General features: G+C 44.6%; 1 protein-coding gene across 1 annotated transcript in view; it reads left to right on the forward strand.

Moving 5' to 3' along the window:
- Positions 1-13,087, forward strand: part of LOC137412636 (RNA-binding protein 24-like) — a 30,041-nt gene extending 16,954 nt beyond the window's left edge. Inside the window, exons 3-5 of the mRNA XM_068097924.2 lie at positions 599-722; positions 12,116-12,164; positions 12,252-13,087. Of these exons, the coding sequence (XP_067954025.1) occupies positions 599-722; positions 12,116-12,164; positions 12,252-12,531 (453 nt within the window). The 3' untranslated portion in view covers positions 12,532-13,087. The remainder of the gene's footprint in view (positions 1-598; positions 723-12,115; positions 12,165-12,251) is intronic.
- Positions 13,088-13,346: the final 259 nt, after the last annotated feature.

The raw sequence follows: 13,346 nt of genomic DNA on the forward strand, positions 1-13,346 counted from the left end.
ATGAAATCGCAAACCATGAACACGCGGACAGCGAGGGTTTACTGCATACATGCATTTAAATTGAACAATAAAAAAATATGTTATTGTTGTGAAAACATGTTTAACGTCTTTAAATAACCGTTTGAGAATATGTAATGAAAAATGAAAAAGTTTGTTTCTTGGATGATTGTGAGAACATTTTGAACGCTGCACACAAAATGTGCAGTTCTCACTATGAAGGTCTCGTGCTTGAAATGTCACTTCACCTTTCCCACCATGTGCTTGAGAAACTTCCTTGTCGCTACATGTGTGGTTGACCACCTATCCTCATTGGGACCTTTCCTGGTCTCTAACCGCCATGGCTCCATGACATGGTAGCTTGTTAAGAGGAAACATCAGATCATAGAATGTTACTTCGATAATGTCTGTTCATACAGTATATTTGTATGCATCTCTGTATATCATGGCGTAGCAAGTCTCCACTGCTGTGAAACAGCTGAGCTGCCGTTAAATACGGCCGTGGTAAGTCCAATTTATTTTATCCAACCCTGGGAATTCAACAAGCAGGATGAACCTCATGTATTAGGTAAATCACAATGCTGTGTGTTCTTGACTGCAGGTAACGATGGCAGACCGAGGGGCCGCTGAAAGAGCTTGCAAAGAACCTAATCCTATCATTGACGGACGCAAGGCCAATGTGAACCTGGCCTACCTCGGGGCCAAGCCTCGTGTTCTACAACCAGGTCGGTATCCATTCCGACATTATTATTGGTGTCTGCATCATCACGATAATGATGCTCTATGTACAAAGCTTGTCAGATCGGTGTCGTCCATGTTTACAAATAAAAAAGTACTGTATATAGTTTATTTATTTTATTTTATTTTTTTGTATACATAATCGAGGCTCGTGAAAGAGCTAACATTTATCACACAAACAAATCAAACAAACAAACAAAGTATATAAAAAGGGGAGCGGTAGACAAGACGGGGAGAGAAGGGGAAGCACATAAACACAACATTTGTGAGGGACATCGGGAATGTGTGGGAGGGAGAAGGCTTGGGGGGAGGCGGCGTTGGAAGGCGAGGGGGGTGGTGGGAGAAGTATAAACACAAGGACACCAAGGACTTCCAGGAAAGAAGTTGGTATTTCAAAAAAGAGGATTTGGGGTGAAATTAGCGGGGGTAGAGAAGATCAAGCTTTTGGATTTTTTTTTTTTTTTTTTTTTGTATACCGAGTCGAGGCTCGTGAAAGAGCTAACATTTATCAAACAAACAAATCAAACAAACAAGCAAACAAAGTATATAAAAAGGGGAGTGGTCGACAAGATGGGGAGAGAAGGGGAGGAAGCACACACACAACATTTGAGAGCAGGGACATCGGGAGATGTGTGGGAGGAAGAGGGCCTGGGGGGAGGCAGGATAGGTATAAAACGCAAGGACACCAAGGACTTCCAGGAAAGAAGTCGGCACCTCAAAAAAGTGGATTTGGGGTGAAATTAGTGGGGGTAGAAAAGATCAAGGTTTTGGATTGGGGAAGATAAGAGATGGTGGTGAACAGCCGTTTTAAAGACTTGGAGGGAGGAGTGGGATTGAAGAGAGTGAGGGAGTTTGTTCCAGAGGCGGGAGAAAAGAGGCATGAAGGAGTGAAGGTGAGCAGAGAGTCTTGATTTTGGCAGTTTAACGATAAGAGGGTTGCAGGCAGATCTTGTGCGACCTGTAGGAATATTTGGGGGACAGAGCCCAGAGAGAGCTGGGGGAGCAAGGCCGGAGAGGAGTCGGTAGAAGACGGAAAGACCACCAACCTGCCTGCGGTGAGTAAGTGAAAGGCCCTCGGAGATAGCGTCATCGCGGGAGATTCCAATGATTCTGAACGCTTTGGTTTCAACAGCGTGAAGACGAGCTAGCTGTGAGGCAGGAGCACCAGCCCAGAGGGGAGAGCAGTACTCCATTGAGCTGCGGATGAAAGCCTTGTATGTGGTGAGGAGCTCAGGTGTGCCAAGGAAGGACTTCGCATGATGGAGGATGCCCACTGCCCAGTCGGCGACTGGCTTTTGAGGCCAGCTTGGAAATGTGGTTTTCCCAGGAAAGATCGTGGCAGATAGTGAGGCCCGAAAGCTTGAGTGACAGAACTTCTTGGAGAGGATTATTCAGAAAGTAGATGGGAGGGTTGTCCAGTCGGTCTTTTCGGAGAGACATCGTAAGAGTGTGAGATTTGTCAGGATTGAAAGACATGTTCCACTTGTTTGCCCAGTCTGTGATTTTGTCCAGGTCTGCAGAGTGAGGAGGCTGCAGACTGCCGATCTGAGGGATGAGGAATGGAGCGGCAGAGAGTTGAGTCATCAGCAAAGAGATAGAGAGGATTTTCAAGAGAGTCAGAGAGATCATTGATGAAGACCAGAAAAAGCACATGGCCCAGAACACTGCCTTGGGGAACTCCAGCCTGAACAGGAAGAGGAGATGAGAGAAACCCATTCAGGGCCACACGTTCACTACGACTAGAGAGGAAGTCCGCCAGCCATGCATGGAGATTTCCATGGATACCAAAGGAGGAGAGTTTGGTGAGCAGAGTGGGGTGCCAGACCGTATCGAAGGCACGTGATATGTCGAGGGAGACGGTTCTAATTTCCTGTTTGGCATTGAGGACCTCCATCCATTGTTGAGCCAGCAGAAGCAGCATGTTCAGAGTAGAGTGACCTGGTCTGAAACCAAATTGATGATCAGAGATCAAGCCATTGGAGAAGAGGAAAGATTTCATATCCGAAGCAATGATGGATTCCATGACTTTGCTGATAATTGGGAGAAGGCTGATTGGTCTGTAGTTGCTAGGATCTGTTTTTGCATCTTTTTTGTGTAAAGCGGTGATGTTGGCTGATTTCCAAGCAGATGGCAGTTGACCTTGAGCAAAAGAGAGGGTGAAGAGAACAGAGAGAGGGAGTGAAAGAGCGGAAGAACAGGATTTTAGGACTCGTGGGCTGATACCGTCAGGTCCAGTTGCAGAATCAGAGTCGAGGGTTGACAGAAACTTTTCCACCTTGTCAGGAGGAGAGGACACGGAGTCCAGGAGCAGCTGGGTACGACTGGGTACGGTGGGTACAAAGAGGGATGGGTTTGGGACGCAAGATTTAGAGGCAAACACAGAGTTGAGGCATTCAGCTTTTTCACGTGCGGAGTCAGCTGTGTAGCCGTTTGAGTTAAGGGAGGGGATGGAGGGGGAACAAACACCAGAAACATGTTTGACCAGACGCCACCAGGATTTGGAAGAGGGAGACAGATAAGAGAGTTCGGTCTTGAGAATGGAGAGATATTGTTTCCTGGCTCTCCTGAGGGTGGACACACACTTGTTTCGGGCTTTGTGAAAGGAAATGAGATTTCCTTCCGTTGGATTTGCTTTCCAGGAGACGAAGGCAAGTTGTTTCTGGGCAACAGCAACAGCAACAACAATAGTTTATTCAAATGTTTGCACTGGAATGACTTAAGGTGGTCTACCGAAGCTACGTACCTCTGTGGATTGTTGAAAGGTATTTTCTATTTGTGGATTAGTAGAGGTATCATACATCTGACAGGTGGGTGCAAAGGTAGCACACTTGCCTCTGAGCAGCCTTGTCTGGTTTGATTCCCAACTCCGACTATAATCTGTCTGATTGGTGTTTCGCAGGCAGATTAGTGATCAAGAGACTTTCGCTCCGCTCTCACCTCTTGTTCATTTGTGGCTTGTACCGTCCTCCCAACAGCGACGACTCCATTTACGTCTCTGTCACAGACGACATGTACAAACTCTTAATCGCTCATCCCAACTCTCTTCCTCATATGTGGTGACTTCAATATTGTCACCGTGCTAATTGGGCTGGGTGTTGCTACTTCTCTCACCAACCATGGCACTCCTGCAAAGGACTTCTGTGACTCCATGGAGGACTGACTCATTCTCACCCAGACCTCTCCCAATGGCAAATCTTCCCTTCTGTATTTGGTAATGGCCGACTATCCTACCAGTGTATCTTGCTCTTCCTCTGCCCCAATTGGCTCATCTGATCATGTGCTTGTGAAGGTCAACATCTCTGGCCATTTTCAGTGAACAGCCTCAGTGCTGGCGAGTCTGGCAGTTCACTCAAGCAAACTGACAGGGACTGCAATCAGCCATCGTGGGTTTTAGGACTGGTCTCCTCTATCTACTGCCCCTGATATCAATTCAGCCTGGGATTTTTTCCACAGAAACCTGCTCTCTCTTATGCTTGGATTAATCCCATCTCGTCTTCAGTTATCTTATCCATCCTCCCGTTCTTGGTACTATGAATCCTGTGGTGAGGCAGTTGCTATAAAACAACTTGCATTCTCCTCCGAGAAGGCAAATCCAACTGAAGGCAACCTCAGATCATTCCTCAAAGCTCACAACTAGAGAGTGTCCACTCTCAGGAGAGCCAGAAACCAACATCTGTCCAATCTCAAGAATGAACTTTCAGAATTTCTCCCTCCTCTAAAATTTGGTGGTGTCTTCTCAAGTCGGTCTCTGATGTATGCACTCCCTTCCATCACTTCAAATGGCACCAAAGCCGACTCCGCTCTTGAGAAGGCCTGATGGCTCAATTATATGTTTGCTTCAAAATCTTGTGTCCCTAACCTCTGTCTCTCTGTTTCCCTCTGTACCTATCCTTCCCTGTCATATCCAACTGCTCCTGGACTATGTGTCTTTTGCACCTAAGAAGGTGCAAAAGTTTCTGGGAACGTTCAACTCTGACCGGAAGTTCTGCAACTGGACCGGACGGCATCAGCTCACTCGTCCTAAAAACCTGCTCTGCTGCTCTTGCACTTCCTCTCTCTGCCCTTTTCACCCTGTTATTTTCAAGGTCATCTTTCATCTGCTTGGAAATCATCCAGAATCACAACATTACTTTAAAAAGTGCTAAAAACGGATCCCCTCAACTACAGACGAATTAGCTTTCTGCTAATCATCAGAAAGGTCATATAATCCATTATCATATTGACCTGACCAACCCACTACACAAGGGGGAAAGGACTATACTGCACATATACTATGGAAATAACGAACTAGGGAACCTGTATATGTTGTATGCGTTTCCAGGGAGAGGCGGTGATGGCTTCTCATAACTGTCACAAGATATTATTGAAAAACCAAAAACTCTAATTTCACCACCATACGCCTCAGGATAAAGGTGACAAAACCGGAATTGACATGGCATAGAGAGGTTGATGATCCAGTCGGTGATTTGTTGACATGGATGAATAAATGATAGACAAGAATGCCCCATAGATGTTCATTGTTCAATCAAAACACTAGGCCTACATCTGTTCCCAAAGACAAGCGAATGCAGACTCTTTGCCAACCTGCCACCTCTCTCTACCATGGTTAGAAGGGATCGTTTCATGATTACCTTACTGTTGTGAAACTATTGAGAATATCTGACGTATCCTGGACTGAGTTGTGTGATGTGAAGGACGACGCAGAGCCAAAGCGGTGACGATGTAGGGAAATATCAGGTCTGTGTTGGCTGGAGTTTGGGGTCAGTGGCCTCCAGTGTTCATGAATTTCAATCCTCGGATGAGTATTGAGGTCACACCTACACAAGTTCTCACCAACAATGGAAGAAAGCAAGTCACGTATGGCAAATAGAGTCGGTGTTTATACCGTGATCTGGGCCAATGTTTGGATATCCGTTCTGTACACAAGTATTGAATGAGCTGGAGTTTGCGGTGTTGGGAATGTGAACCATAAGCCGATGCATTTACACCTTCATTTGCCAGAAAACAGATTGTTGTTTTTTTAACTTCGCCAGAAAAGCAAACACATTACACAGATGAGAGACCCAGGCCATCTTCAACCCAACTTCCACACATTCCCAATTACATAGCCGTCCCAATCTACCCATGCGTGACAGGAAACTACACCCCTGAGTACCTCTCCCCCTCCCTAGTTAGAGATTCAGCTTCTATTTTGTGTAACATAAGTGGGCAGATGTTCACACAAACTTTGCAGGACCTGAAAGCTTGAAAAAAAAGAACGAGTTTGTGAAAAGCCTTTTCTAGCTTTAAAATTTGGGGAAAATATGTTGTTCTAAGGATGTCTTTTGATGCAGGAAAGACCACATAGTCATGTGGTCCTTCCATAGGGACTTGCTGGGAAATCCCAAAATTTCTGTATAATGAAGAATTAAGCATTGGTCTTGCTGGTGAAGGCCAGTGTCGATCTGCGTCGGCGGACAGGAAGCAATGGATGAAATCAAAAGGATGTTGATTGAGGTATGTTAACCACAATATGAAGCAAGGAGTAGCTGATGTTTCAGACGTTGACCCTTTGTTTCCTCTAACGAAGTGTTAACACCCGAAACATCAACTTATCCTTGTTTCACATGGCAATTGATATACCTCGATCAACATCCTGTTTATTTCATCCATTGTGGCCCAGATTTCTGCAGTCAACCTTTTGGGAGAGGTACAGTGTCTGGTGCATCATGTTTTCACCATAAGTTGCAATATTTATTTGGCTTCAAGTTGGCCTGCAGACGACCCACCCACCCCCTCAGAACTCACCACAGTACCAAGTCCTTGATCCTGTGCTGTACACTGCTCTCACGGTATACAAGGCCCTCATCTGAAATGTTGTGGAATATGGTTGCCACTCTGTGGGCTGGTGCTGCTTCTTCCCATCGTATCCACCTCGACACCCGATAGTTACTCATTGCAGATAGGTCGCTGGCCTAGCTGTTGTATCCTGCTTTTGCTTCTCCTAAAGTCTCACCTCCCTGTTAGTGTTGCCCCATCCAAGTCACGTGTTCCATGAGAAATGGAAACTTTTTACACTCCTCACATACCGTCATGGCCAAAAATTTGTTACTCTCCTCACATACCGTCGTGGCCAAAATTTTTTTACTCTCCTCACATACCGTCGTGGCCAAAAATGTGTTACTCTCCTCACATACCGTCGTGGCCAAAAATTTGTTACTCTCCTCACATACCGTCGTGGCCAAAAATGTGTTACTCTCCTCACATACCGTCGTGGCCAAAAATTTGTTACACTCCTCACATACCGTCGTGGCCAAAAATTTGTTACTCTCCTCACATACCGTCGTGGCCAAATTTTTTTTACTCTCCTCACATACCGTCGTGGCCAAAAATGTGTTACTCTCCTCACATACCATCGTGGCCAAAAATTTGTTACTCTCCTCACATACCGTCGTGGCCAAAAATATTGGCACCCTTGCACTTTTTTCAAATAATGCACCATTTCATCCAGAATATTTGTTGAAATTAAAATATCTTTTGGTATCCACAGATGTATTTCTTTGGTTTGCAGAGGAACAAAACAAAACAAAAAATTACTAAATCTTAGCTTATTCCACACAGATATCCTAAAATGGCCCAGACAATATTATTGGCACCTTTTAGAAGTTGTTTGAAATAAGTAGATTTCAAGCAGGTGATTCTCCTTTACTTTGGAATTAAACTCACCTGTAGTGAGTTGCAGGTGCCTGAAATATAAAATCACTCATTCAACCAGTTTGAATAGAGAAAATGAGTCATTCTGCTGTTTTGTGTCACTGTTTGTACCGCAATGACCATGGAGAAAAGAAAGAAAAACAGAGAATTGTCTGAGGAGGTCAGACGCAAGATTGTAATCAAACATGGACAGTCTCAAGGCTACAAGTCCATCTCCAGAGACCTTGATGTTCCTGTATCCACCGTACGCAATGATATCAGGAAGTTTAAGGCGCATGACACTGTAGCCAACCTCCCTGGACGTGGCCGCAGGAGTAGACTTGATCGAAGATTGCAGCGAAGGATTATTCGAATGGTGAAAGCACCTCGAACAACTGCCAAACAGATTCAAGCTGACCTTCAGACACAAGGTAGGACAGTTTCAACTAGCACGATCCGTCGCCAACTCGATGAAAGGTAGGAGGTAGTTCCATGTTAGGAGACCCAGGAGGAACCCCACTGCTGAGAGAGAGATATAAGAAAGCCCGACTAGAGTTGTCCAAAACACACCTGAACAAGCCAAAATCCTTCTGGGAGAATGTCCCGTGGACAGATGACACCAAATTAGAGCTTTTTGATAAAGCACATCATCTCTATGTTTACAGAAAACAAAATGAAGCCTTCAAAGAAAAGAAGACCTTCCCTCCAGTCAAACATGGAGGAGGTTCAGTGATGTTTTGGGGTTGCTGTGCTGCCTCTGGCATTGGGTGCCTTGAATGTGTGCATGGTATCATGAAATCAGGAGATTACCAAGGCATTTGGAGCACAATGTTCAACCCAGTGTCAGATCGCTGGGTCTCTGTCGAAGGTCATGGGTCTTGCAGCAGGACAATAACCCCACATTTCAAAAAGCACCCAGGAATGGTTTAAGACAAAATGCTGGACCGCTCTAAAGTGGCCAGCAATGAGTTCAGATCTAAATCCCATTGAACACCTGTGGGGAGATCTGAAAACAGCAGTTGGGAGAAGGCACCCTTCAAATCTGGAAGAACTGGAGCAGATTGCACAAGAAGAGTGGGAAAAACTGCCAGTAAAGAGGTGAAGGAATGGCTATAGGAAGCGCTTGACTGCAATTATTTTGTCCAAAGCTTGTGCCACCAAATATTAAGTCTGGGGTGTCAATAATTTTGTCAATGCCATTTCTTTTTATTTGCTGATTTAAAAGGATATATTAAGTTCTGAATAAAAAACAAAGGTTCTGTAATATTAACAGTGAAATAAAGAATTGTGGAGACCAAATACTTTTATTAAATTCAACTTATTTTTCGAGAAAATTGTGAGTTATTTGAAAAAAGTGCAAGATTGCCAATATTTTTGGCCACGACTGTAGTCTCTGGGTTGCATTTACCTGAATTATCTCCGCCACCGAAGGTGGACGAAGGTATTGTTTTCACCCCTGTCTGTTTGTCTATCTGTTTATCTGTCTGTGAGCAGCATATCTGAAAACGTTAAGGTTGGATTCGTACGAAATTTGATGGAAAGGTTCGGTGTGTGACAAGGATGAATTAGTTCGATTTGTGTGAAGATCTGGATCCGGATACTATACTGAAACGCAAAAGAAACTTACCACCTTTGAAACCTTTAAATATCAACAATAACACTGTGTGTAGTAAATGTGTGAACTTATTTGTGGACAATAGTGTCCTCACTGTCAGACAAAACGGTCACGGATGGTCACTTGAACCTTCAATGGTCACTTCATAGCACAGCTGTTGAACAGCCGTTTTGACTGTCAGCGATTAGCCAAGGGGTATGGGATGATTTTAATGAGCCGCACGTGATGTCTTGATATTGGCTTTAAAAAGGCCAGTGCAAAATGGGCATTTCAATCAACATACACGATTGTCAAGGGATCAACGGCAGCGTGCCCTGGGCATGCTGCAAGGTGGACTGAGCTACTGTGAGGTGGCATGTCGCCTTGGTTGTTCACACCAGACGATATCGGCCCTGGTGGACAGAGACATCCTCCACAACTCTGCAGATGACAGACCTCGATCAGGGAGGCCAAGAGTCACCACTGCAAGGCAGGACAGGCAGATGGTCCGACGTCACCTGCGGGATCGATTCCGTCCAGCATCCCACACTGCGGCAGAAACTCCGGGGAAACCGCAAAGAAACTTACCACTTGTTTGAAGGTTACCACTAACTTACCACTTACCACTTACCGCAAAACAGCTGTGCTTTGAAGTGACCATTGAAGGTTCAAGTGACCATCCGTGACCGTTTTGTCTGACAGTGAGGACACTATTGTCCACAAATAAGTTCACACATTTACTACACGCAGTGTTATTGTTGATATTTAAAGGTTTCAAATGTGGTAAATTTCTTTTGCGTTTCAGTATAGAATTTTTCAAGCGAATCTTCACCATTGAGAGATGGGGCCAAAAACGACATATAGCACGATATTTAAAAAAGTTGTGGACGGATTATGACAAAACTAGGTGGATGAGTTGGGTAGAAGAGAAGTACAAGCCAATTCGATTTTGGTTCAGGTCCAGAAGCAGATCCGGCCTATCGGTGGGATCCAAAACGTAAACTGTTCAGCCCGGTGAAGGTACGCTCTCTTTCGAGTGCCGTTCTCGTTCATTTATTTATTTTTCTCGCACATGGACCCGGATTTTTCAGTCTTCCTCAAGCTTTTACTTTTAAGGCTTCATCTGCTTCCCAATGCCCACATCATGGTATCTCCCGTCTCTACCTCTGAGCTTTACTACACCTGCTGAGATCCCGTCCCTTCACCTGCAGCTCCATTCATGCTTCTCGTACATTCTATCCGGCCATCTTGTTGTCCTGTTTTTCTGTTCTTCCACTTTGTTGTTCACCCTCACCACTGTAAAAATAAAAAGTAACAATGGTGAACTACCAAGTGTGTTCCTTCTCATGGCAACTCCTCTGGTCGTACCGAATCTCGTCTCAAGGAAAGTCGTACATCGACACAACCATTCCTTTAGCTGTTTATACTTGTTTTCAGAACCTGCATTTGTGTGACTTGAGGCTCCGCCATTTTCTCCACCACATTTGCTCACACTACCTTGATGTCGTCAACGAATTGAATTAATTATTTTTATTCGTTTTCCATCCCAATTTAGTTGCCGTCGACTTAGCCATTCGGGTGAGCCTTTTGCCAGTGTTTGTTTGATGTATTTCCTTTTGACACTTCTCGCTCCGCTGGGTTATTCCCCTCGCCACTCTCGGCCCCTCAACCCCTCCTGTTTTTATTTTGCTCTTTTGACGTGCTTGACGTTTGTGATTGGCAAAGTTTTTGTTTACCGTTTTGTTTTGCAGTTTGTCATAAATGTGTGCACATATTATAATGTCTCCATACGTAATAGGTGCATGATTTTTGTTTCTATACATTTACTTTTGTAAGATTGTTGAACCCACAAACACCCAAAATCACAGCTTGACGGTGGAGAGTGACTGCGGTGTCCTCTGATGACCTTTTTCCTTTGTACAAAGTCAAGGCTCATGGAAGAGGTAGAATAAAGTACGGATCAGCACACAGAACAAAAAGGAAGAGCAGAAAGAGAAGAGAGTAACACCAACAGCAGGGTCGTGGGACAAAATTGACAAAAATGGACAAACCAAGGGATGTGGGTAAGAATGAGGGGAAGGCGAAGATGCCGGGAGTGAACGAGGATACAGAAGCAAACTCTCAGGAAGGAAAAGCTGAAAATTTGGAACGAGGTGGGTTTGGGGGGTTAACAAGGGCAGGAAAAAATCATGGATTTGGATTGGGGATGATCATAGATGGCGGTGACCAACTATCTTGAAGCCTTGGAGGGAAGAGTGAGATTGACGAGAGATGGTGGGGGTGTGAGATTTGTCAGGATTGAAAGACACATTCCAAGTGTTTGATCAACTTGGGATTTTGTCAAGGTTTGAGGAGAGGGATAAAGCTGCAGTCTTCCTGCCTGAAGGATGAGGGATGTCATGGCAGGTTGGAGTCATCAGCAAATAGATAAAGAGGATTTTCCAGATAGATTGTTGATGAAAATTAGCAGTGGGATGGGACCTAGAACATTAGGCCCCCATCCTATTATATCATCCTACTATACAAAAAGAAAAGGGGGAAACACCAATGGCAGAGTAGATTTGCGAGTGAGACCATGGGGATGTGGAAGAGGAGACATGGGGGTGAACAAGCTGAGACACAGCAAAAGAGCAAGGGGAAGGTGGCAAAGAAACAGAAAAGGAACAAACCAACTAACAACTAACAAACAAAAAGAGGTGAGGGAGAGGAAGAAGAAATGGGGAAGTTGGTTCCACAGGTGGAGGAAAGAGGAACAAATGAGTGGAGGTGAGCAGTGAGCCTAGATTTGGAGAGTTTAACAAGGCCGTGTGCACCCGACAAACTTGGGGAGGCCCGAGGATGTGCAAGACCAAAAAGGAGGTGTTCCACAGGAGGTCCAAATGATCTTGAGGGTCTTGCTTTTATGATTTTGCTGATGTTAAAATTGAGAACACTTGCAACGTTGACACTGCACCATCATTTCCATATTTCACTCGTTTGCATGTGCACATGTATCCCAAAATGAAGTGAAGGTGTGAGTGTGCTATTTTTTTGTCAAATAAATAAATAAATAATGTGAGGTCCGACATAATAAATCTATTTCTGATTCTGTTCTCGCCCCCTCCCTGAATACAGGCTTTGCTTTTGGCCTACAGCAGTTCCTACCATTACAACGTCTTTGCGGGTAAGGCCAAGGTATTTGTACTTCATCGTTCGTGTCGTTCACACTGGTGACCAAAATGTCCATTTGCACGTATTCCTCCACCCACAGTTTTCAGACACAGTACATCTACCCCCAATCGTTTCTGCCATCCAGCCTCGTCATCCCAAACCAAGGACCAGCCTCGTCCCTGGGTCACTCCCCTTATGCAGACCTGTCCGGAGCCTTGTACATGCCTCCGCTTGACCCTGGATACCCCTATGCCGGGTCTTCCGCTGCCTTTGGTCTAGCAGGCACACCTTGCTCCATTCAGGAGCCTTTGTTGCACACGCCGACACCTACAGCAGGTGGCTATGGTACCTTTCCACCTCCTGCAGCACACCGACCCTGATATTTGACTTATTTGAAGCGTCCAAAAGATGTTTATGCGACTGGTTCTTAAGGTTCTTTTTAATTTCAAGCAAGGACTCTAATTTTAAGCACACTAGTTTCATGGTGTTATGTAGGGGAGGGAATAGGGAATGGGCTGCTATTACATCCTAAACAATACCGGATCAACCTCAAGGTGAACGCAATAAACAGGTGACCCCTAGGAAGACGTGCAATGGATTTAACAAACGGAATTCTCAAATCCTCATCGTATGGAATGATGACGTATCACGAAGGTGTTGTCAGAGTGGAGGTTTAAATCAGGCTCACAGAAATGGATACATGAAGTATGATGCATGAACTTTTTATAGGTTAGATTTGTAATTTGTTCATAAAAAGTGCATTTAAATTAGAACTTGAGCTGAGTTCAGTATCTCCTCATACTTTGCTTGTACATGTTCGACATAAAATGTCCCCCGAATGTGTCCGCCTTTTCTTAGGATGATTTGCATGTTCAGAAAGTTCTTGTAATGTCGTCATTTTATTTGCAATAAAGATTTAGCACAGTTGGCTCCGTGAATACTTATTTTTAATGAAATATTGAGGTGATTTTCAAAATGCACATGACCTCAGACCTGTTGAACCCAAAATTGGATCGGTACATCTTTGCATCACCGTACACACTTGTACCAAGTTTACAACGTGTAAACATGTTTGGTGTAGATTTGTAACTTACGGCGCTAATTTGCGTATTCTCAAGACACCATACGATCTTCAATGTTCATCAAATGATGCGAGCAGACGTAACTAGTTTGACGTCCTTCCGATGGTGCCCTG

This window comes from Myxine glutinosa, chromosome 13, assembly GCF_964187855.1.
Source record: "Myxine glutinosa chromosome 13, kmMyxGlut1.1, whole genome shotgun sequence".
NCBI lineage: Eukaryota > Metazoa > Chordata > Myxini > Myxiniformes > Myxinidae > Myxine > Myxine glutinosa.